At 44.6% G+C, this 21,924-nt stretch overlaps 1 protein-coding gene across 2 annotated transcripts in view; it reads right to left on the minus strand.

The window, feature by feature from the left end:
• Positions 1 to 4,105: 4,105 nt before the first annotated feature.
• The window catches only part of LOC144824365 (CD5 antigen-like), a 1,020,628-nt gene continuing 1,002,809 nt past the window's right edge, over positions 4,106 to 21,924 (minus strand). For both annotated transcript variants that reach the window (XM_078683477.1, XM_078683476.1), the window contains one exon: positions 4,106 to 4,514. In XM_078683477.1, the coding sequence (XP_078539603.1) occupies positions 4,135 to 4,514 (380 nt within the window). In that variant the 3' untranslated portion in view covers positions 4,106 to 4,134. The remainder of the gene's footprint in view (positions 4,515 to 21,924) is intronic.

Here is a 21,924-nt window from a genome sequence, read left to right on the forward strand (position 1 = left end):
TTCTGTCTGTTTTGCTACTGTGTGATTCCTAATCTTGTTTGGCTATCTGCGCAATTGTAAGGACTGGTACGTGGAGGGCTATGACTCCGAGTAATGTTCATTTGCATAGAGTCACCCGACAATACTACTCCCCAACCTGCATATGTCAACACCCTGCACGTACTACCACTTGCATCTGTACCTGGCTGACTTGCACTTGCAAACACACTCCAGCAATGCCACACATTTACGGCATAGATGGCTCACACATACTGTTATTTTACGGACCAGGCTGCACAACATTAAATACGCATCACATCCATGCTGGCTGTGGCGTTCTGCCCAATTACTGTGGCATCCCTGCAGACATGCAGGGGGCCTACAGGTATTGGAATTCTGCACCTCATTGTGGGACACTGTGGGACATAGGAGACATGTAGTACGCCATAACGTAATGCAGCCGACCATGGCATGGGCATTGTGGCTAGCTGGACACATAGCAACTCCCCTATTGGAATACTGATTTTAGATGGGTGGTAGGTTTGCAGTAATTCATTATTACACCAGGACATGTATCAGCCTTCCATTACTCTGTCCACACTAAGGATGTGTCTGGTGCGTCGAGATAGGTATCTTTTATCCAAATGACACACAGCATGACCCAAAAGCAGAACTAAGATGAGCCACCCACTAAGGGGGAGGTGATGTCAGTGACAGTATTGTGTGGAATGATGAGCATATGAGATGAAGTCCCACAAGGGCTGCCAGATAGCCAGTGTAAATATGCATCACAGTCCAACTAATCAAGCACTGTGTTGACATACACTTCACACTCATTAGGCTTCTTCCTAGTGCTAAGGCAGAGCCATTTTGGTATGTCCCGTTGAAAATAGGGCAGTGTGAGACCACCATGTACCACTACTACTTCTCATGTGACATCTCCTCAGATCATTTGCCTTTTGTCAAACACAAGTCCTTACCTCTAAACAAGTATGATCAGACAATGCCATGCTGTATCAAGGTGTAATGAACAAATGCATGATTGTATGTGACAAACAGTGATGTAATACATCTCCCATGTCACATTGCAGAGGGCGAGACAGCACCTCCTGAAGAGCAACCTGGCTTTGCACCCACTGATGACACGGACGTCTATGCGACCATCGACCTCGACGACCTGCAACTCCTGTTCAATGACATTGCCTCCCCAGCCTCCGGTGCAGGGCAACCCAGTAGCCCTCCGCAGAGCCCACACCCTGCTCACACCAACGAGGCATCCACCACCCCAGCCACTTCCCTGGGGCCAGATCCAACGACACGTGCTTTTCAACAGCGGATCATAGAGCTCCAGAAACGGTTGGGGGATAGGGTGGAGGTGGGCTTCCAGCTAATGACAGCTGAAATAGCAGGACTACGTGGGTGTCTTCCTGACACCCACAGCCCCTTCCATGCTCTCCACCAGTCCATGGCTGACATTGCTGGAGTCATGATCCAGAGGCAACAGGCATTGTCTGCTCAGGGTGGTTCCAGCAGTGTCAGAAAGGATCTTGAGAACATCAGGAAGATCCTGGAGAGCATGGAGCGGATGCAGGCCCAACATCTGGCTGCCAGGGCTGAACACATGCACCAGGTTACTGGGATCTACACTGCCCTGCACCTTCTTGTTGCCTCCTTACTGCCACAGGGTTTGGCGCAGATGGATGCTGCTGCAGCCTCTACATCCTCAGCTCCAACACCAGGTGTGTCAGTGCCTCACATGGCTGCTGCCACAACACCCACTGACACCTGTGAGGCACATGACACCGAAGATGATGGAGATGAGGATGACAGTGGAATTCTGCTGAGGAGAAAGCGGTAGTATCCCTCTGTGCCAAAGCCCCAGTTTTTTTTGTTTTGCTGCACTATGAATCGTGCCACCCATGAACTTCTTGCACTCACTTTCACTGTCCCCCGGAACATCCTTGGACCCCCCCATGGACTGCCATATGAACCCATTCCTTGCCACTTCAACCAGCCTGTGGAGTGAACTATGCCTCTTCCCTTGGACCTGATAACATCACTAGTCTCTGTCTGGCCATCCAACGGGCACCCTCTGCACTAGCCCTATATGCTCACCATGTGTAAATACTGTAAATACATTTATATTTTGAGTTTATTAATTTTTTCGGTCATATGTTGCTAAGGAAATAACTTGCTTTTTAGGGTCAAGAGACTGATACCTTAGGAATGTACAACAATGTCAATACGAGCAGTGTACATGTTGATACAGATCCTGAGAGGGTGGAAACTAATGTTGAGATGTGTAAACATGTGGAGCCAACATTGCACCAATGCTATGCTATGACATTGTCACAATGTAAATGGGCCATCAGGTAAGGTCATCTATTGGGACATGCCAGTGAACATACATTTGATAAATGTGATAGGAGAACGCCCCCTGGCCCATATTTGGATGCAGCAAGGCAAGTACAACTGTCCTCATGTCTCGTATGCCATGCACTGCTACATACCACTGGTTGACCTCCATATTGGCATCATACATTAGAAAGGATACACACTGTCTGAAAGAATATTAGAACCACTCCTGCATACACAGAGTAGTCCCTGCCGTCACACTGTTATGTGTGTAGTCTGTGATTCATGAGTCTGTGGCCCTGAAGTGTAATGAGCATGCCTTTCATCAACATCTAATTTGTGGAAGGGTTGCAGCAGGTGTGTAGTTGGGCCACAACTTACCAACATGGGCAGCAGCTCTGCATCCTACATGTGTAGGTACAAATAGGAAGGTAGCTCCAGGCAGCACCAAGCATGTCAGTACTATTCGTACACTTCGCCACCACACATGCCACGTCATGTTGCCATTGCTCACAAGTGCTCCATGAGTGATGATAGCCTCGTCTAACATGTGCTACTCCCCCATGGTGGACACGTGACATAGGGCCATCACTTCCATTAAACATTGTGGTGTGTGCACCTGCATGTGTAATGTCAGATGTTGATGTTACGATCTCACGTAGTGGTTGAAATGGTATTACAGAAGTGTCGAACTGGTATCTATGAATGACCCAGGGGTCTGTGTGTATACACATATACTTGTCTGTCCAGCTGTAGAAGGTGTCTTCACCCAGCCATGTAAAATATTTTGGATGTTGCAGTTATGCATGTCATCGTGATGGTTATGGTCCATCGATTCAGCAAAGTATCTGGTCAGCATAGTGATGTATGGCCTTGTGGATCTGTAGCTGGTAGTTGTTTCTGGGCTGAGGGCTTGTGACAGACAACCTAATGTTGTACCCACATTAGACGCAACATCAACTTGTTACTCTAATTTGTCCCATTACTTTAAAAGTGGTCTAATTCATAGGCCCTTTCCCCTGTTCATATGGCGCCACTTTTCACCGGCCATAGCAACATTTCTGGACATTACATGACCTTATGGCAGCTCTTATCACATTCCACACATGCATCTTTGAGGCATTTGTTCAGGAACCTCATTGACAGTATGGCCATCTGTGCAGATATGTACTTGACATTATACATCAACTATGATCTTGGTAATATTCAGGATATGTAAGTTATACGGGCCCTGGTTATTTATACGGCACATCTTGTGCCTGCTTCAATGGGAAAAGAAATTGGCTGGTAATCCGGAACAGTGTTCACATCTTAAGGGTCAGTTTACCGCAGCTACGACGGACATGGTTTGGACAAGTGTCTTGATGATTGGCACCATTGTGTATTGGGATGTTGCAATGACTATTGGCATCATGTACACCATTTCACACACTCAAAATGTGTGTGATTCACACAACATACCCAATCCATCATACATGGATTGGGGAAATGGACTCAGAATAGGAATGTAATCCTCATCACATACAGCACCCTAGTTTGCTAGTATTTGAAGCATGTGACACAACCATATGACATAGTGTAGCCTACGTAGTACCTTGACAAGAAGAGTGTCATACATTTGACACAGTGCAGGGCATAACTGTACTGCGTACACATTCCTAAACTCCATAGAGATTTGTCTCATCTGACCACTCATTGGGACACGTAACTGTTTAATGGGTACAGTGCCCATGCCAGACAGTAACACATGAACATATCATTTATTGCACTATTTTATTTAACAGACACCACGTGATTGACTCAGGCAAAATAATTGTTGATGATGCGGTTCCTCCGTGCAAGTCCTGCAGCATTTGGTGTGGGGTTGACAGCACCAGCCTCTTCTTCTTCCTCATCCTCATCAGGTGGGTCTGGCACTTGGATCCATGGGGCTTTGATACGGACACATATGTTGTGCAACACACAACATGCCATGATAATTTTGTTCACCATTTCGGGTCTGTCCAGCAGGCTGCCACCTGTGATATCCAAGCACCGGAACCTGGACTTCAAGACACCAAATGTCCGCTCTACAATGGACCGTGTGCATATCTGTGCCGCATTGTACTGCCTCTGGCCAGGGGTGGTGGGGTTACATACTGGTGTCATCCTCCATGCTCCCAGTGCATATCCTTGGTCCCCTGTGACATACAAGGGAAAGCGGAATTAGTAATTGGTTGTGCTGGATGTGTTGTTGATGAGCATGGATTTGTGTGCTGGGATGGATGTCTAGTTGTATATCGAGTTGCCCATCTGTTTAAGCTGAATGCTGTAGTGCATGTTAGCATGTGATTAAGGCTCACTGCTGTGACTCCATCCAACATCATTTTAGTGTGCAGATGAGTTGCATGTGTGGCTCTTTTCCCATCTGCAACAGACAGTGATCCACCTACTGCACTGTAATTTACGTTAGCTGTATAGGTGGCATGATTACACACAACACACACTTGACCTACTGTGCCCCAGCATACAGAAATCTTGCTGCTGAACATTATGGTCTGAACGGTCATGGTCTGAAACAAATCACCAGTCAGCTACCCGTAACATGCATGGACCATTGGGCCCTTGTTAGGTTCAAAAACAACATCAACTCCAGCATGTGCAACACCATCCACTACCTGTACTGTGTGCTCCTTCCTGTCCTGGACTCAAGACAAAATGGCATGAGTGCTCAACAGACATATTCTATGTTGCTATTTCACATCTCTTATGTTTCTGATCTTTTTGTTCATCTTAAAACCATACTAAAGATAACTAAGGGCCTTTATGAAATTAAGGCCATACGCTTTCCAAGTTAAGACTGGACAAGTATGCTATAAGTAATAAAGCTTATTAATCACCCTCAGCACAGGACATGCACAGTGAGAGTTGTGTTGCAAGTTTGCTGGTGAGTGACGTTTCTCCGTCACACATGCATGTTTCACACATCTTGCAACTTTGGGGAGGGGGACAGGGATGTACAACTAGCAGTGATTTTGGTCTATGTATCTGGCTACAATGACCACAGTTCATGGTGTCAATGTGTCTGGTGTGGGCTGTTGTTTTTGGACATCTTGGGGCAGTTTAAACGCCCCTTGCGTCTCATTTGCAACATTGTTGCGTCACTTTTGTGCAGGACTACTTACAGCCTGAGGCATCTGGGAGATGCGTAACATTGTAATGCCCTGCACCACATGTAGGCGTTCCTGTGCAGGGGGGGCCTTCCGCGGCTGGGACACCTCCTAAAAGTGGCGGAGGGATATCTACAAGATTTCACTCAGTCACTTTTAGGCCCATGCTGCGTCACAACCCTGCGCCTGGCTGAAGCAGGTATAAAGATTGAGGCAGCATAAACTAGATGGGGCCCCCAGAGCATTGACGCAATTCCAGCTATGCATCACTTTTACGGCGCCACATCTGTGCTGTTTTTGGCCAATGGTGCACCGCTTTGTAAATGGCGCCCATCCATGATGTCGGAGCTGTGGCGCACAGTAACTGACGCATCCCTGCTGATTAGCAGGAATGCGCCAGTTACTGTAAAAGTGCCCCTTGTATGTGATATGGTGACATTGTAATTGGTACATTTCTGATATGCATGTATGTGCTGTAGATGGAAGTGGTATGTTGGATTACTACTTACCAACTAGGACTGCATTCCCATATCGTCCATCCTGGAAGCGCTGGTTGATGACTGACTGCTGGAAAATATATGAATCATGCACACTCCCTGGAAACTTAGCAATGACATTTGTGAACATTCCACGGTGGTCCACTATTGCATGCACATTCATTGAGTGAGTATGCTTTCGGTTTCTATATATGTGTGCACTGTCCGCAGGTGGCACTAATCGGATATGTGTGCAGTCTATTGCACCCAGTACTTGTGGAAATCCAGCTATGGCATAGAAACCCTGCTTGACCAGGAGCTGTTCACGCACAGTATTGGGGAAGTGTAGTTCCTGAGGTATCAGGCTGATTATGCCATCCAACACAATTGGGAGGAATCTTGAAAAGGCTGCCTGTGAGACTCCACCCACTCTGGATGTTTGGGTTGAAATGTCCCTGAGGCCAGGAAATGCAGCACAGCGAGTACCTTTGTTTGTGGTGGGATATTGGTTATCCGCTGGGTTGCTGGTGTGAGCCTGTGGCCAATGTGGTTCACTATATACTCAATAGATGTCCGTTTGAGCCTGTAGTGGACTATGATATCCTGGGGTTGTAGATCTTCAAGGACAAGTCGTGTGCGCATTGGTCGCCGTCGTCTTTGCCGCTGCCTTGGTGGTGGTCCAGGAGGTGGTGGTCCAGGAGGCGGTGGTGGTGGGGGTGGTGGGGGCTGTGGCCTTTGTGGGACTCCAAGCTGTATGATTACTGCTTCCATGACTTCTGCAGGTCCTCTGCTTTGTGGTGGGTCTGGGCTGGCCTATGTCTCCTTTTATAGGATTTTTTTATCTCCAGTTTTGCTGTTTTAGAACTGCTTTTAGCAGTTCTTATTTATCTCCAGCTTAGGGGTGTTAGCAGGAATTTTTTACCCGCTAAGCATGTCCATGCGTTAGTTGATAATAGTGCGATATCGTTTTAGCGAGTGTTTTGGTGAAATTTTGCGAGGGTACGCCTACCTTGCATATCATTAGCGATATTTATCGCTTCCGTGTTTCGCGATAACTTTTTCAGTAGCTAACGCATGAAAACAGTCGCTAACAGTAGTTAGCGGCTGCTTGATCATTGGGCGATAGTTTTATCGCCGCAATAGCGGGAAAAATTCCCGCTAAAGCGGCGATAAGGCCCTTGGTAATATGCCCCTACTTTTTTTAACTCTTTTCTTTTCTTTACTCTTTCCCTATTCTCTTTCCTATTTATTATTTACCTTCCTGTCCAGACCATGGCAAAGGGAGCCGGGAAGCAGCCTGACAAGGGGAATGGTTCCGCACCCCGTTCCCAGCTCCCATGCGGGCGATTGAGGGGGGAGCAAGTCACAGCCCGGGAGATCTTCAGCGCGGAGGAGGTGGCCGCACTGGTTTATTATGTGCAGCGCCGCCTCCCCAAGACCATCACGGTAGGCGGCAGGATCGCTAGCGGGTACTGGCTCCGGGAGCGTCGGAAGCGGTGGGAGAAGGTGTGCCGGGCCATGTATCAACACTCTCGGGTCCGGCGCACCTACAGCCAGGCCACGCACCGGTGATCCGACCTCCTGGACCGTGAACACGACCTGCTCGACCTGTTAGGCGTCGAGATCCCTGGGCTTGGTGAGTAGTAGTAGCTTTTTAATCACTACTCTGTTTTCTCCTGCTCTATGTGTTATCATATTGCAAATTGTTGTTTTTTCCGAAGAGCAATAATGCTGCCAATTACATTGTAGGTAAATTATGTTGATTGCATTTCTGGTGCACTGCTCTCCTGCTCAGTGGCGGTGCTACTATGCTTATTTGTTTTCGATTTTGTACTCATTTCATTGGCCTGAGTAATTATGTATGAGTGTACTTTACAGAACTGCGTAATGCTAGACACTAAGGGGCAGATTTACAATTACTGGCGCATCCCTGCAAATTAGCAGGGATGCGCCATGGGGCAAAAACGACATAGAAGTATCATGCATCTGTGCCCTAAAGGCGGCGTATTGCTGGAGTTGCGTCGCAACCACGACGCAGCTCCAGCAATGCTCTGGGGTGCCCTATCTCCCCAAAGCTGCGTCAAGCTGTACGTCTGCTTCAAGCAGGCGCAGGGTTTTGAGTGACGCAGCATTGGCCTAAAAGTGACTGAATTTAATCTTGTAGATTTCACTCAGCCACTTTTAGGATGCGTTCCTGCGCAGGAACGCCCTCCCTTGCGCCGAAACGGATCCTGATGGCGCAGGGCTTTACAAGGGGATGCATCTCCCAGATGCGTCACGTTGTTAATATACCCCGCACCATGGCGCCTCTTTTGCGCTGCCGCTGTGTCACAAAAGTCACACAACGACAGAGCAAAAGAGCCGCAAGGGGCTTGTAAATCTGCCCCTAGAGACTCAAGTCCAGTCCTTCCTTTGTACACCTGCCACTAAGAAGAGATAGTGGTAGTGGATTGATAGTTTGAGTATTGTAATGACTGGTTATATAGTAGAAAACTTACTTTTTAGTGTTCTCACTGGTCTGCAATCATGATGGACTTTGTTTGTCACTTCGCGTGCTGCGGAGTGCTGCCTGCCAGTCCTAGTCGAACCTTTTTGTAGTTGGTTTAGTGAGTTACATAACTTTCCAAGTCGACGGTCCGCGAATCCAGCAATACTAATATCCTAGTAGACCACATCTGATAGGTCAATAAATGTAGTGCAATTGTTGTCTATTTGCTATTTCCCCGAAAAAATGTGTTATTGTTCTTTTGAAATGTATGCCTGTATTTGGGTAGCATGGACTATGCCTAAATAAGGACTGGATTTCTATGCCTATATAAGGGCAATGTGAATTGTATCTATATAAGGGCATGATTCGGGTAATTCATACGGAATCTAAATAGATACACAACAGATTGGTATGTATTTAACACATATTTACATTTCAAACTAAACCACACTCACTGGATGATGTCCTCAATGATGTCATTGAGATGTCATCCGTGATGTCATCAGTGATGTCATTGACCATTTCATGAATGATGTAATATGTGACATCATCATCAGTGCACTGCGGGCGCGCCAGTTATAATTAGCAGAACTAACTATAACATAGGAATTTCTATGGTTTTGTACGAGTGAAATGTCGAGCTAAGTATAATGCCCCTGAAATCTATCTTTTTTTCTGTGAATGTTTTTTAAATGTTAATTTCTAACTATAACTTCTCTGAAACCTATGGTACACATATATATATATATATATTCACTGAAAAAACCATAGGTTATAGACCATATATAGTTAGGAATTAGCATTTACAAAACCTTGAAAATTCACTGAAAAAACCATAGGTTATACACCATATATAGTTAGGAATTAGCATTTAAAAAACCTTATTTTACTCACACAAAACCATTGAAATTCCATATATAGTTAGTTGCACTAACTATATATCGCGCACCCGCAATCCACTGCTGATCATGTCACATATTACATCATTCATGACATGGTCAGTGACATCACTGATGACATCACTGATGACATCTCAAATGACATCACTGATGAGATCACTGATGACATCATCCAGTGACTGTGTGTTTCTGTAAAGTTTAAATATGTTTTACATATTGAAGAATGAGTAGATGTATAAGTGTCTGGGCGAAGGATTTAGTAGGTGCATGACTGAATGTATGAGTGAGTGATTAAATGTGTCTCACTGAGTGCATGGGTTAGTGAGTAAACTGTCTTAATTTGTGCATCATTATGTCTGTTGTTCTGTAAACTGCTGCATGTGTTGATCAGTAGCTATATGATTAACTATATGGGTTATTGATTGATTGTCCAAGTATTTGTATAGGAGACTGAGTGTGTGTGTGGCTGGCTGGGAGGTGTGTGACTCTGTGCAGATCAATGTGTACTTGTATCAATGATTGTATAAGAAAGTAAGTATGTGTTAGTATATGTTTGAAAATGTAAGGTGCTCTATGTTTAACTGTATAGACAAGAAAATGGAAGTGTGATTGATTCTTTACAGGACTGACTAGGTGTGTGAGTAACTCCATGGATGAGTGGCAGAGTGTAAGTGTCTGTATAGGTGTATGAGTGCATATGATAGTGTTGTAAAGATGAGTGATTGTATGTATGAATGATTGTATGGGTGAATGAGTGAATGTGTGTGTAGACGTAGGAATCAGTGAGTACGTATGTAGTAACTAGTATTGGTGTGTCAATGGTTTCAAAAATTATACTCCGTATTTAACACTGGGTGAAACAGAGGTTATATTAAAACGTGAGGAGATGCATTGTATTGTCACATGAATGATATCATCAGTGATGTGGTCATTGATGTCAAATGAGATGTCATCAGTGATCTCATCAGTGATGTCATTTGAGATGTCATCAGTGATGTCATCAGTGATGTCACTGACCATGTCATGAATGATGTAATATGTGACATGATCAGCAGTGGATTGCGGGTGCGCGATATATAGTTAGTGCAACTAACTATATATGGAATTTCAATGGTTTTGTGTGAGTAAAATAAGGTTTTTTAAATGCTAATTCCTAACTATATATGGTGTATAACCTATGGTTTTTTCAGTGAATTTTCAAGGTTTTGTAAATGCTAATTCCTAACTATATATGGTCTATAACCTATGGTTTTTTCAGTGAATTTCAATGGTTTTTTAATAGCAAATATCATAAGCTGTCGAATGTCAAGTACGTGGTAAGTGAAAACATTTTCGTGTTTATGCACACTGATCTGCTTTGAATGGTGCCCCCCCCCCCTCATTTCTATTAGGAGTACTCTCTCTTTGCAGATAGTGAAAGGTAGTTAACGCAGGCCTTTGCCCCCGTTGTAATCCGTCGTGCCTGCTTCTCTCTCCATTTGATTGATTGTTATCCAAGTATTTACTGTTTTAGAATTAGTTCTCTTTGGTTCATTCTCTATTTACAAACAAACACAGAGTCGCAATACTCTGTTTAGTCTTTGCAGATAACGAAAAATCGTGTAAAAAAAAAGAAAAGGAATCGAGCAAAATCAGTAGGCCACTAATGGGATCTCTTTTTGACCTCGCTAAAATAGAAACATTAGGAACAACCCCTCATGACAAATACAAAACTAGTGAGATGAACTGAACTCCACACAATGATGGCTGCAAAACAGCTCGGCTCCGCCACCCACCCCGCCCAAAATAACGATAAAGAGCGGCTGCCATGATTGGTTGCGGAATGGCCACAACGGAGCTACGAAATGGTGCTGCTCTCATGCTAACCCCAGCTTCGGTCTGAAACATCCAGAAACACTGTAGACTACCAATTCGATCAGTTCCGGTAGCGCCCCAATGTAACCCGGTAGAGAAGAACTAGCCCTCCCCTCTTTGACTGATGGTTCTTGTTGCCTGTCCTTTCTGTTGTCATTTAACAGAACTATTTAGCCTGCTGAAAGGGGTTGTGTTTCGACCGCTGGTTGGTGGAGACATTTTGACTATATTCTGGACCTGCGTTGTCGCGTAATGCGTCATATGACGCGCCGCGTTAGCGCATCCGGAAGTCATCCGGGGCGCGCAGCGCGTAACGTAAGCATAACAAGTCATGTGACTTGTTAATAAAACTTTTCATTGGTTCATTTTACTTTTCTTATTCTAATGATGAAAGCCTTGGTCATATCACCTAAAAATTACGCTTTTAATTACTTCCGAACATTATTTTCTCTTAAATATATGTTATAATGTTCCAGGCTAATGTACTTTCCCGGAAATTTTACAACTGTCCTGCAAGTAAAATATATTCTTTTTTCGAGAAAAAGAGCGTTTCTTCGTCCCATGACGGAGCCGTTGAGCAAAAGAGGGTCGACCTGCTGTCTTAGTCGCCGATACGCCTCAATATGAGATTCTTATCGATCACTTTATGTTGCAGGAATAGAAAACACAACAGCCCTTGACCATTTATCTTTACTGCGTTCCTGCGTATTATACCTTTTACCCTTCATGTAATTGGTCTGCTTTATTTCACTTGCCTTTTAATGATTCTAAAACAGTGACTATTATTAAAAACTTTACCAATGTATACACTACTACCATGTTTTCTTTTAAAAACCTTTATTGTGAAAATTTCATTATACAAATACGAGCCTATAACCACGTGGGCCTGCCACGGAGCAAACTGTAATCGTATATGATGAATAGACATTTACACTGTAGAGGAACGTAACGGGCGGGCCATTAGGTTGCAAAAACTAAGGTGTCTAACAGTTACGGAATCGGTGGACGTACATTTTATAATTAAAATACGACAGGGCCAGTTACAATAAAATTATCTAGATATACATTTGCGGGCAAGTACCATGGGTGACGTTAATTCGAATTTTCAACAGTACAGTAATCAATAACACATCAGAACTTAATATCAATAGGGATGTCGAAATATTCAATCAATTCTCGTCCCCGCCCGCCATGTGCTTCAAAACTGCATACGTATCTCGTGATTTCAAGGTTCTGCAACCAGTACACAACAAGGAGTTACGAGTCCCATTTATTCCGGCGCCATTTTGGGCGAGGACGGGCAGGTCCAGGATATAGTCAAAATGTCTCTACCAACCATCGACTATGATGATGTTCATATGCTGTATTTATTAGAGTAACACTCATCTGCCCACATGAAATTAATTTACCACAATCTAAACATGTCATTTTAATCTTTCCAAAGTTCTTCTAAATATTTGGGACCGTTTCCCTTGCCTCTGAAGCTCTCAGTGCCACTTCTTTGATGAATGTACTAGCAGGTCAGGGGTTCTCCTCCAAATCTCTCTTTTATGCAGCACTATAATTAATTGGTGCCACCTCTCCATATGACGATGCATGGTATAGTTACCACAACTATATATTTTTTCGGTTCCTCTGGAGAGTTCATCGTGGCAGATGAAGCGTGTAACATACCGGGCATTTACCTTTTTTTGCATGTACAGGAAAGGAAAAAAAAATCGAGCGTTCGAGTTCTTAGGTGTCCCAGGGCCATTTTAGTGGACCAGGCCCAAATCCAAAGAACAGCTATCTCACAGGCTAATGGGGCGACCCACGCCGAGTTTCAGCATTGTAGGATGACCACACAAGTACAGCAACTTGCTAGACATCACCTCGGTGCCATCCGGATCTCGGCGCCCCACTGCAGATGAAGTGCCTCTCAACTATGAAACCACCACGGTGACATCCGGATCTTGGCGCGTTGTGCTGCCTTCGGCCTATTCGCACATCGGTCCGCTACTGACGCCATCTCACAGGCTAATGGGGTGACCCACGCCGAGTTTCAGCATTGTAGGATGACCACACCAACTTGCTAGACATCACCTCGGTGCCATCCGAATCTTGGCATCTCAACGCCTAGTGGTATCTTCCATACAGAAAACATTGTTACGCTGCCTTTGGCCCCATTCGCACATCAGTCCGCAACTTAGACATCACCTCGATGCCATCCGGATCTTGGCATCTCAGCGCCTTGTGGTGTCAGTCAGAAAATATTGTTGCGCTGCCTTTGGCCCCATTCGCACATCAGTCCGCTACTGACACCATCTCACAGGCCAATAGGGCGCCCCACGCCGACTTTTATCATTGTACGATGGCCACACCAGTGGCACAACTTGCTAGACATCACCTCGGTGCCATCCGAATCTTGGCATCTCAACGCCTAGTGGTATCTTTCATACAGAAAATCTTGTTACGCTACCTTTGGCCCCATTCGCACATCGGTCCGCAACTTAGACATCACCTCGGTGCCATCCGGATCTTGGCATCTCAGCGCCTTGTGGTGTATTCTCTTCAGAAAATATTGTTGAGCTGCCTTTGGCCCCATTCGCACATCGGTCCGCAACTTACACATCACCTCGGTGCCATCCGGATCTTGGCATCTCAGCGCCTTGTGGTGTCTTCTACTCCGAAAATATAGTAGAAAATATTGTTGCGCTGCCTTTGGCCCCATTCACACATCAGTCCGCTACTGACACCATCTCACAGGCCAACAGGGCGCCCCACGCCGACTTTTACCATTGTACGATGGCCACACCAGTGCCACAACTTGCTAGACACCACCTCGGTGCCATCCGGATCTTGGCATCTCAGCGCCTTGTGGTGTCTTCAAATCAGAAAATATTGTTGCGCTGCCTTTGGCCCCATTCGCACATCGGTCCGCTACTGACGCCATCTCACAGGCCAACGGGGCGCCCCACGCCGACTTTCAGCATTGTAGGATGGCCACACCAGTGCGGCAACTTACTAGACACCACCTCGGTGCCATCCGGATCTTGGCGCGTTGTGCTGCCTTCGGCCTATTCGCACATCGGTCCGCTACTGACGCAAACTCACAGGCCAACGGGGCGCCCCACGCCGACTTTCAGCATTGTAGGATGGCCACACCAGTGCGGCAACTTACTAGACACCACCTCGGTGCCATCCGGATCTTGGCGCGTTGTGCTGCCTTCGGCCTATTCGCACATCGGTCCGCTACTGACGCAAACTCACAGGCCAACGGGGCGCCCCACGCCGACTTTCAGCATTGTTGGATAGCCACACCAGTGCGGCAACTTACTAGACACCACCTCGGTGCCATCCGGATCTTGACGCGTAGTGAAGCTGCAGCAGCTGCAAATAAGCTTCAGACAGTGTTACAACCGCTGCTCAGAACTCTCAACTATGACACCACCTCGGTGCCATCCGGATCTTGGCGCGTTGTGCTGCCTTCGGCCTATTCGCACATCGGTCCGCTACTGACGCAAACTCACAAGCCAACGGGGCGCCCCACGCCGACTTTCAGCATTGTAGGATGGCCACACCAGTGCTGCAACTTGCTGGACACCACCTCGGTGCCATCCGGATCTTGGCGCGTTGTGTTGCCTTCGGCCTATTCGCACATCGGTCCGCTACTGACGCCGCCTCACGTGCCAACGTATTTTCTCCTAATTTTACACCCTATGCCGCATAACAGGTCATGTGACTTGTTTATAAAACTTTTCATTGGTTCATTTTACTTTTGGTTTCCTAATGATGGAAGGCTTGATCATGTGACCTAAAAACAACACTTTTCATAGGATGAAAACTTTTTTTTTTCCCCAAACGATGAAAGCCCCACCTTGTTTCTGGATGTTTCAGACTGAAGCTGGCGTCAGCATGAAAGCACCACCATCTCGTAGCTCAGTCGTGGTCATTCCGCGAGCAATCATGGCAGCCGCTCCCCACCAGAAGCCTGCAGGAGTCGGAGCCCCCAAAACTTTTGATGAATTCTCAAGGCGGAGGGGACGCTTTCGAGAATGAGGTCCAAGACCTAGCAGACAAGCGTCCGATTTCCAAGGTGTCCCAGGGCCATTTCAGTGGACCAGGCCCAAAAAGGAAACAGCCTGCCGCCATTTTGAGAGTCCTGTGACAGCCGCCTATCGCTGCACCGCAAGAGTGGGCGCAACTCAGCTGAATTGCGGCTTTTGACACAGTGGACCAAAAACGGACGGAATGGCAACTGAAATGGTAAAGGGGCGCCCCACTACAACAGACGAGACTCCACCTGGAGAGGCCCGTTCACGCCGCCTCCCCCGGGGCGCTCCACGCCGTTATTCGGAGCAGCATTGTAGGATACCAAAACCAGTGCGGCAACTTACTGGACATCACCTTGGTGCCATCGTTCTGCTGCCTTGGAACTATTCGCGCAACAGTTTGCTACTGATGACCCACCCCCCGCGACGCCCCATGCCGTTATTTGCTGGGTGGCAACTTACTAGACATCACTTTCGTGTCATCTAGATTTCGGCGCGTTCTGCTGCCTTGGAACTATTCGCACAACAGTTTGCTACTGATGACCCACCCCCCGCGACGCCCCACGCCGGAAATCTGGACGTTGTGCTGCGTTGGGACTATTCGCACAGCCGACCGCTACTTCGTTGTTTTTCCCTAAAAATGTTTATATGTTATTACTATTTTTGTTTTCTTGTATATATTTATAAATTATTAAAGTTTTATAATCTTACTACTTTGTCGGAGTGCTATATATTTTTAATGTGACACATAATTGTAAAAACTTTGATGTACAAAGAGTCATCCCTGGAATCTTCCGCTTCAGGCTCGGTCCCCTCCCCAATCACAATACAGGATGGTTTTCAGATAATAGCAACGCTTCTGCTGTGACGGATCTCATCGAGTGTGGGCCTTGATCTACTATAACTCCTTTGAAGAGGGGTGATTCTTTACAGCTGTGGCCATAAACTACATCTGCAGGGCTAGCTGATACCCTAGGACCAGCCTGGACAATCGGACACAGAGGAAAAGGAGTGTCAGAGGGTGCGGTAGTGAATAGGGCGAAAGGGAGGTGTCGGGCGGGCACAGGGTGTGATTCTCAGGGAACAGCAGCGCAGATGGGGGAGGTTTATTACCCATGCATAAGACAGAGAGCGGGGGTGACCACTGCCTGGGGGAGATGCTTGCGAGGGTGGGGAGCCATGCTAAGGATCGACAGCGTGCACAGAGTGGGTCTGGTCAAGGCATCTAAAATGGCTGCCGTGCACGACAAAAGTGTGGCATTTGAAAAAAGACAAGATGGCGCAGACAATGTTTTTCAACACTTCCTGATTTCCTTCGAATCGAACGTTAACAGACGTTGGGGCATATTACCAAAGTTAAGCGATATTTATCCCTAACGATGCTTAGCAACGATTTTTTTACCGTCAGAAATTATCGCAGATAAACCTTGCTATTATCAAGGTTTATCGGAAATACGATAAAAAACGACCGCAATGCATTAATATCGCTGAAAACTCAGCGATATTCATGCATTACCGAGCTAATGCTCTTAGCCATGTTATCCACCTCCCATTGGATAACATGGCTAAGAACTGCTCAGGGCAGGTGGTAGCTTTTAGAGATATTCGCCCTTATCTCGAATATTTCCAAAAGTTGATAATAGGAGATAGCGATGTTAGCGACTGTTTCCAGTCGCTAACATCTTGGCATGCCCACTTTGCATGTCATTAGTGATAAATATCACTCACATGCAAAGTGGGGCCCAAGATGGTCGCTATCTTCTACTAGCCGTCGCTAACTGGTGTTAGCAACAGCTAGGTAATACACATATAATTTTATCTCCGCGAAGCGGAGCGCTGTTACAGATATATATCTTGTTTCTGAACGTTAATTTCTCAAAATGCACTGAAGCACATATATTGAGACCTAGCAAAGGCACATCGGGCTACCAGTCCCTACAATTTTGCCAAGTTTCGTGCAAATCGATTCAGCTGTTCGATCCTACCGAGAGACAAGATGGCGGCCGCTACGGACTGTTTGGAATGTTTACAGACACCGGAGAGCCAATCAGCTTCGCTTCGCAAAGCTCGGTAACGCGAAAAGTACGCGAAGCGGTGCGCTGTTACAGATATATACCTTTTTTTGAACGTTAATTTCTCAAAATCCACTGGAGCACATATATTGAGATCTAGCAAAGGCACATCGGGCTACCAGTCCCTACAATTTTGCCAAGTTTCGTGCAAATCCATTCAGCTGTTCGATTATTATTATTTTTATTTTTTTTTGCCCCGCGGGGCCCTTTTAAAACCTCCACATCAAACCTAGGGGGTGAGCGACAATGTACTATGCCCCCTTATGGTCATTTGCCCCTTCGCTTTGGCCTCCTCTTGTCTCTCGATCCTACCGAGAGACAAGATGGCGGCCGCTACGGACTGTTTGGAATGTTGACAGACGCCGGAGAACCAATCAGCTTCGCTTCACAAAGCTCCGTTGCGCGAAAAGTCCGCGAACCAGAGCGCTGCCCGGTCCGCTGTTACAGATATATATCTTTTTTTAAACGTTAATTTCTCAAAATCCACTGGAACACATATATTGAGACCTACAAAAGGCACATCGGGCTACCAGTCCCTACAATTTTGCCAAGTTTCGTGCAAATCCATTCAGCCGTTCGGGCTAAAAGTGAGGCCAACCGCCCTATGGAAATTAACATGGGAAAAACGCGTTTTGGGACCCCCCTTTTTTCTCGGCCCCCCCTTGACGAACCCCCCCCAAATTTTTAAGGGCTGCTCAGAAACAAAATGTTCCATTTTCCTGAAAATTTCAGCCAATTCCGTCCACAAACGCCAAAGTTATTAGACATAGAATTTTCAAAAATCCCATAGGGAAAAAATCCTAACTATATATACCTACTGGCGACCGCCAGTAGGTAATATATATATATTACCTACTGGCGGTCGCCAGTAGGTATATATAGTTAGGATTTTTTCTCTATGGGTTTTTTGAAAATTCTATGTCTAATAACTTTGGCGTTTGTGGACGGAATTGGCTGAAATTTTCAGGAAAATGGCACATTTTGTTTCTGAGCAGCCCTTGAAAATTTTGGGGGGGTTCGTCCAGGGGGGGCCGAGAAAAAAGGGGGGTCCCAAAACGTGTTTTTAACATTGAGTTTTCCATAGGGCGGTTAGCCTCACTTTTAGCCCGAACGGCTGAATGGATTTGCACGAAACTTGGCAAAATTGTAGGGACTGGTAGCCTGATGTGCCTTTTGTAGGTCTCAATATATGTGCTCCAGTGGATTTTGAGAAATTAACGTTTAAAAAAAGATATATATCTGTAAGCGCGCTCTGGGCAGCGCTCCGGTCCGCGGACCTTAAGCGTACCGGAACTTCGCGTAGCTAAGCTGATTGGCTCTCCGGTGTCTGTCAACATTCTAAACAGTCCGGAGCGGCCGCCATCTTGTCTCTCGGTAGGATTGAGAGACAAGAGGAGGCCAAAACAAAGGGGGAAATAACCATAAGGGGGCATACTAGCTCCTCCCTGACCCCCTAGGTTTGATGTGGAGGCTTTAAAGGGGCCCCGCTAAGCAAAAAAAAAAAATTTTTTTTTTATTTTTTTTCGTGGTTAGCGCCCGGTACGCGAACCGGGAAGCGTTCTGGGGAGCGTATCACAATGAAAAATGAATGATAGACTTTTCAAATGCTGTATGTTAATTGATTGTTGGTTTTGTTGATTATTTATTTTTTTTTTTTTAAGTTTTTTTTATTGTGTTTCATAATTTATTAAACTTTCTAACATTTCATTGTCAGAAATTTCATAATCATGGAATATAGATTGTAGTCTCTGAGGTTGTAAAATGTCCTCATTTGCAAGGAGGTTATCTACTGCTTGTACACATTGCAGTAGTTCTTGGTCCCAAGATTCATCCATAAATTCAATCTCATTTGGATCAATGATTTCTGTGTTGGACTCTGGAAGGACAATTTCAAATGAAATGTTTTGTTCACTTTCCATTTTTCCTGAAATTTGCATAAAAAAAATATATATTAGTAGAGGTAGGGCACAGTTGGGATTAATTTTAGATAGGCAGTTTTTAACAGAGAATTTATCTTTGGGCAGTGTATAGTATCAGAGTGGAAGTAGGAATATAAAAAAGTGTATCTAAATTTATAAGTACTACAGAGGGATAGTATATAACTAACAGAAAAAGTTTGCCATATTAACTTAAAGTGCTCAATATACTTCAGTTTTAAAAATAACAACTTACCTTTAAAAAGAAGTTGAAGTTATTAATGAAAATTCTAATAGAAATGTACACCAGGAAGTAGTAGTCAAAATGGCTGTGTTTCCTTCTCTTCCTTTATATATATTCGGGTACATAACCAATTAAATGTCAGGTAAAAAAAGTAGAAAATGAAAGTAACATTTTAATTGGTTGTCAATTCCAACACTTCAGATGTGTTTTGTGAAGTAATTTACCTCACGGTATTTAGTGAGTTCTATAGGCTAAATGGCTAAATGGAATTCCAATCAAATTTGTGAAAATGGTAGGGATTGGTATGTAGTATGAGCTAATCTATATTTGGTGAAATTGTCTCAAGTGGCTTTTGTGTGAACTACTTTCCCACCTTTTTTGATGGTGCGCTTCCCAGGAAGCGACCCGGTACGCGAACCGGTGAGCGCCCTGGTACGCGAACCTTAAGCGTAACGGGAGTCCACCATTTTGTGTTTCGGTCGAATTATGATACAAGATGGAGGGCAAATAATGTTCAGAATAGGTAGAAGGGGGCATGGTAGACTTATCTTGACCCCCTAGGTTTTGTGAGGGTGGCTGAGGAGGCCCATATGTGCGAAAAAAAAACATTTTTTTTTAAAATTTCGCGAGGTTAGCTCCCGGTACGCGTACCGGGTAGCGCCCCAGGGAGCGTACTTTGTTGAAAATTAGTAAAAAAAGTTAGAGTAAAATAATAATTGTGAGTGATTAGATGTAGGGTAGCTCTGAGAAGAGCTTTTGGGTTTATGGTACATTTTGGTACTTATAAGTAGGTACCAATGCACATTTTTAAATTCAGAGTGAAAACTCTGTTGCCCTCATCTGAGAAGTGAACTCCATCTCCTCTGTAGATATCTTGCATGTAGTAACGCAAGTTATTGTTGTACAGGGAGCCCATTCCATGGTCTCTCATGTAAGCTGAAACAGATTTGTTTACATGCTTCCTCGACTTCTCAATTTGTGGACAAAATTGGTTTGACCACCTCCATTTCTGTCTTTGGCATATATTTGAATATACCAAGGCAGTCTGAGGAAAAAGTGCCATTAATTGCTCAAAGGTGTCCTTTAAAAGCATTTCCAGACCTACACCAGTCAAAGTGCCCAAGTCATTACCTCCACAGTGCACAATTAACAGGTCAGGTTTGGGCAAATGCATAAAGGTTTTCACCAATGGTATCAATTGGTGACATTTTAATCCTCTGTGGCCAAACCACTTAATTTCCACATCTTGTAAATTGAGGTTAGGTAAATTCCTGCTTTCAACGTACCTTTGAGCCCAGTGAATATAACTATGACCAACAATCCAGACAGAAAACATGGTGAGAGAAGGTTCTCCTGCAGTCAGATGAAGTGTGGCAATGAAATGGCAGTTGAAAAAATGTGAGTTTGAAATGAAAAAAACTGTGGAGTTTCTGTGTTCATGAAGTAGTAACAGTGATTGGTGGATTTTGATTGATGAAAACAGAAAGTTAGGGTGTAGAGATGTGTTCTTTGAAAGATGTATTTTGAGTGGTCAATAAAAAATCATTAAATGAAAGAAAGCACTGGATATGCAGGTGCACTGAGAGTTCAGAGTTCAATTGCAACATTGTTGTGTGAATTTGCAAACACCAGAGTTTCTCCAAGAGGTGGTTGCTATGGAAAATAGGCAGAAAGGGCAGAGGGGGAAGGGTTTTCATTTGAAAAAAAGTGAGGGAAGAGTTTTGATTGGGTGACATGAGAAATATGTGTGAAGAATTACACCATTTCTGTGCTTTTCATAGCTGCAGACTCTGGAGTGCATACCTTTTGCTCTGCTGAAGACAAATTGGTGTGTTTCTGAGACTGTTTTCAAACTCAAAGTATTTGCTAAGGTGAGAAAATATTTCTTTACTTTAGATAGAGAATAGTGTGCTTTAAGGAGAAAATTATGATTTATGTGGCGCAAATTGCTTGTAAATATGCTCTCACATGTGCATGGAAAATTTAGATTTTGAATGTTTGTGTTAAATAGCTATGTTAAAAGTGACCAAACCATGCTGGGAAGGCAATCAAAAAACGCTTTCATGTGTTTTAATGACATTTTAAGTCATTTTCTGATGTGCAGTGTTTAGAAATTATGATTTTAAAATCGTTTTTGGGGAAAAGGAATTGTTTATAAAATCATGACAAGGACATAATGGTGTATGGTTCTTTATAAGGCAATTGACTGTTCCTGATGTTATTTTTCTCATTTTAGTGTAAGACCTTTCTCTGTGGCGCAAATTGCTTGTAAATATGCTCTTACATGTGCATGAAAATTTTAATTATCAATGTTTGTGTTACATAGCCATGATAAAAATGAATCAACAATGCAGGAAAACCAATCAAAAAATGCTTTAATGTGTTTCAATGACATTTTAAGTCATTTTCTCATGTGCAGTTTTTTGAAATTATGATTTGAAAATCGTTTTTGGGAAAAAGG

Source organism: Lissotriton helveticus, chromosome 3_1 (assembly GCF_964261635.1).
Source record: "Lissotriton helveticus chromosome 3_1, aLisHel1.1, whole genome shotgun sequence".
Taxonomy (NCBI): domain Eukaryota; kingdom Metazoa; phylum Chordata; class Amphibia; order Caudata; family Salamandridae; genus Lissotriton; species Lissotriton helveticus.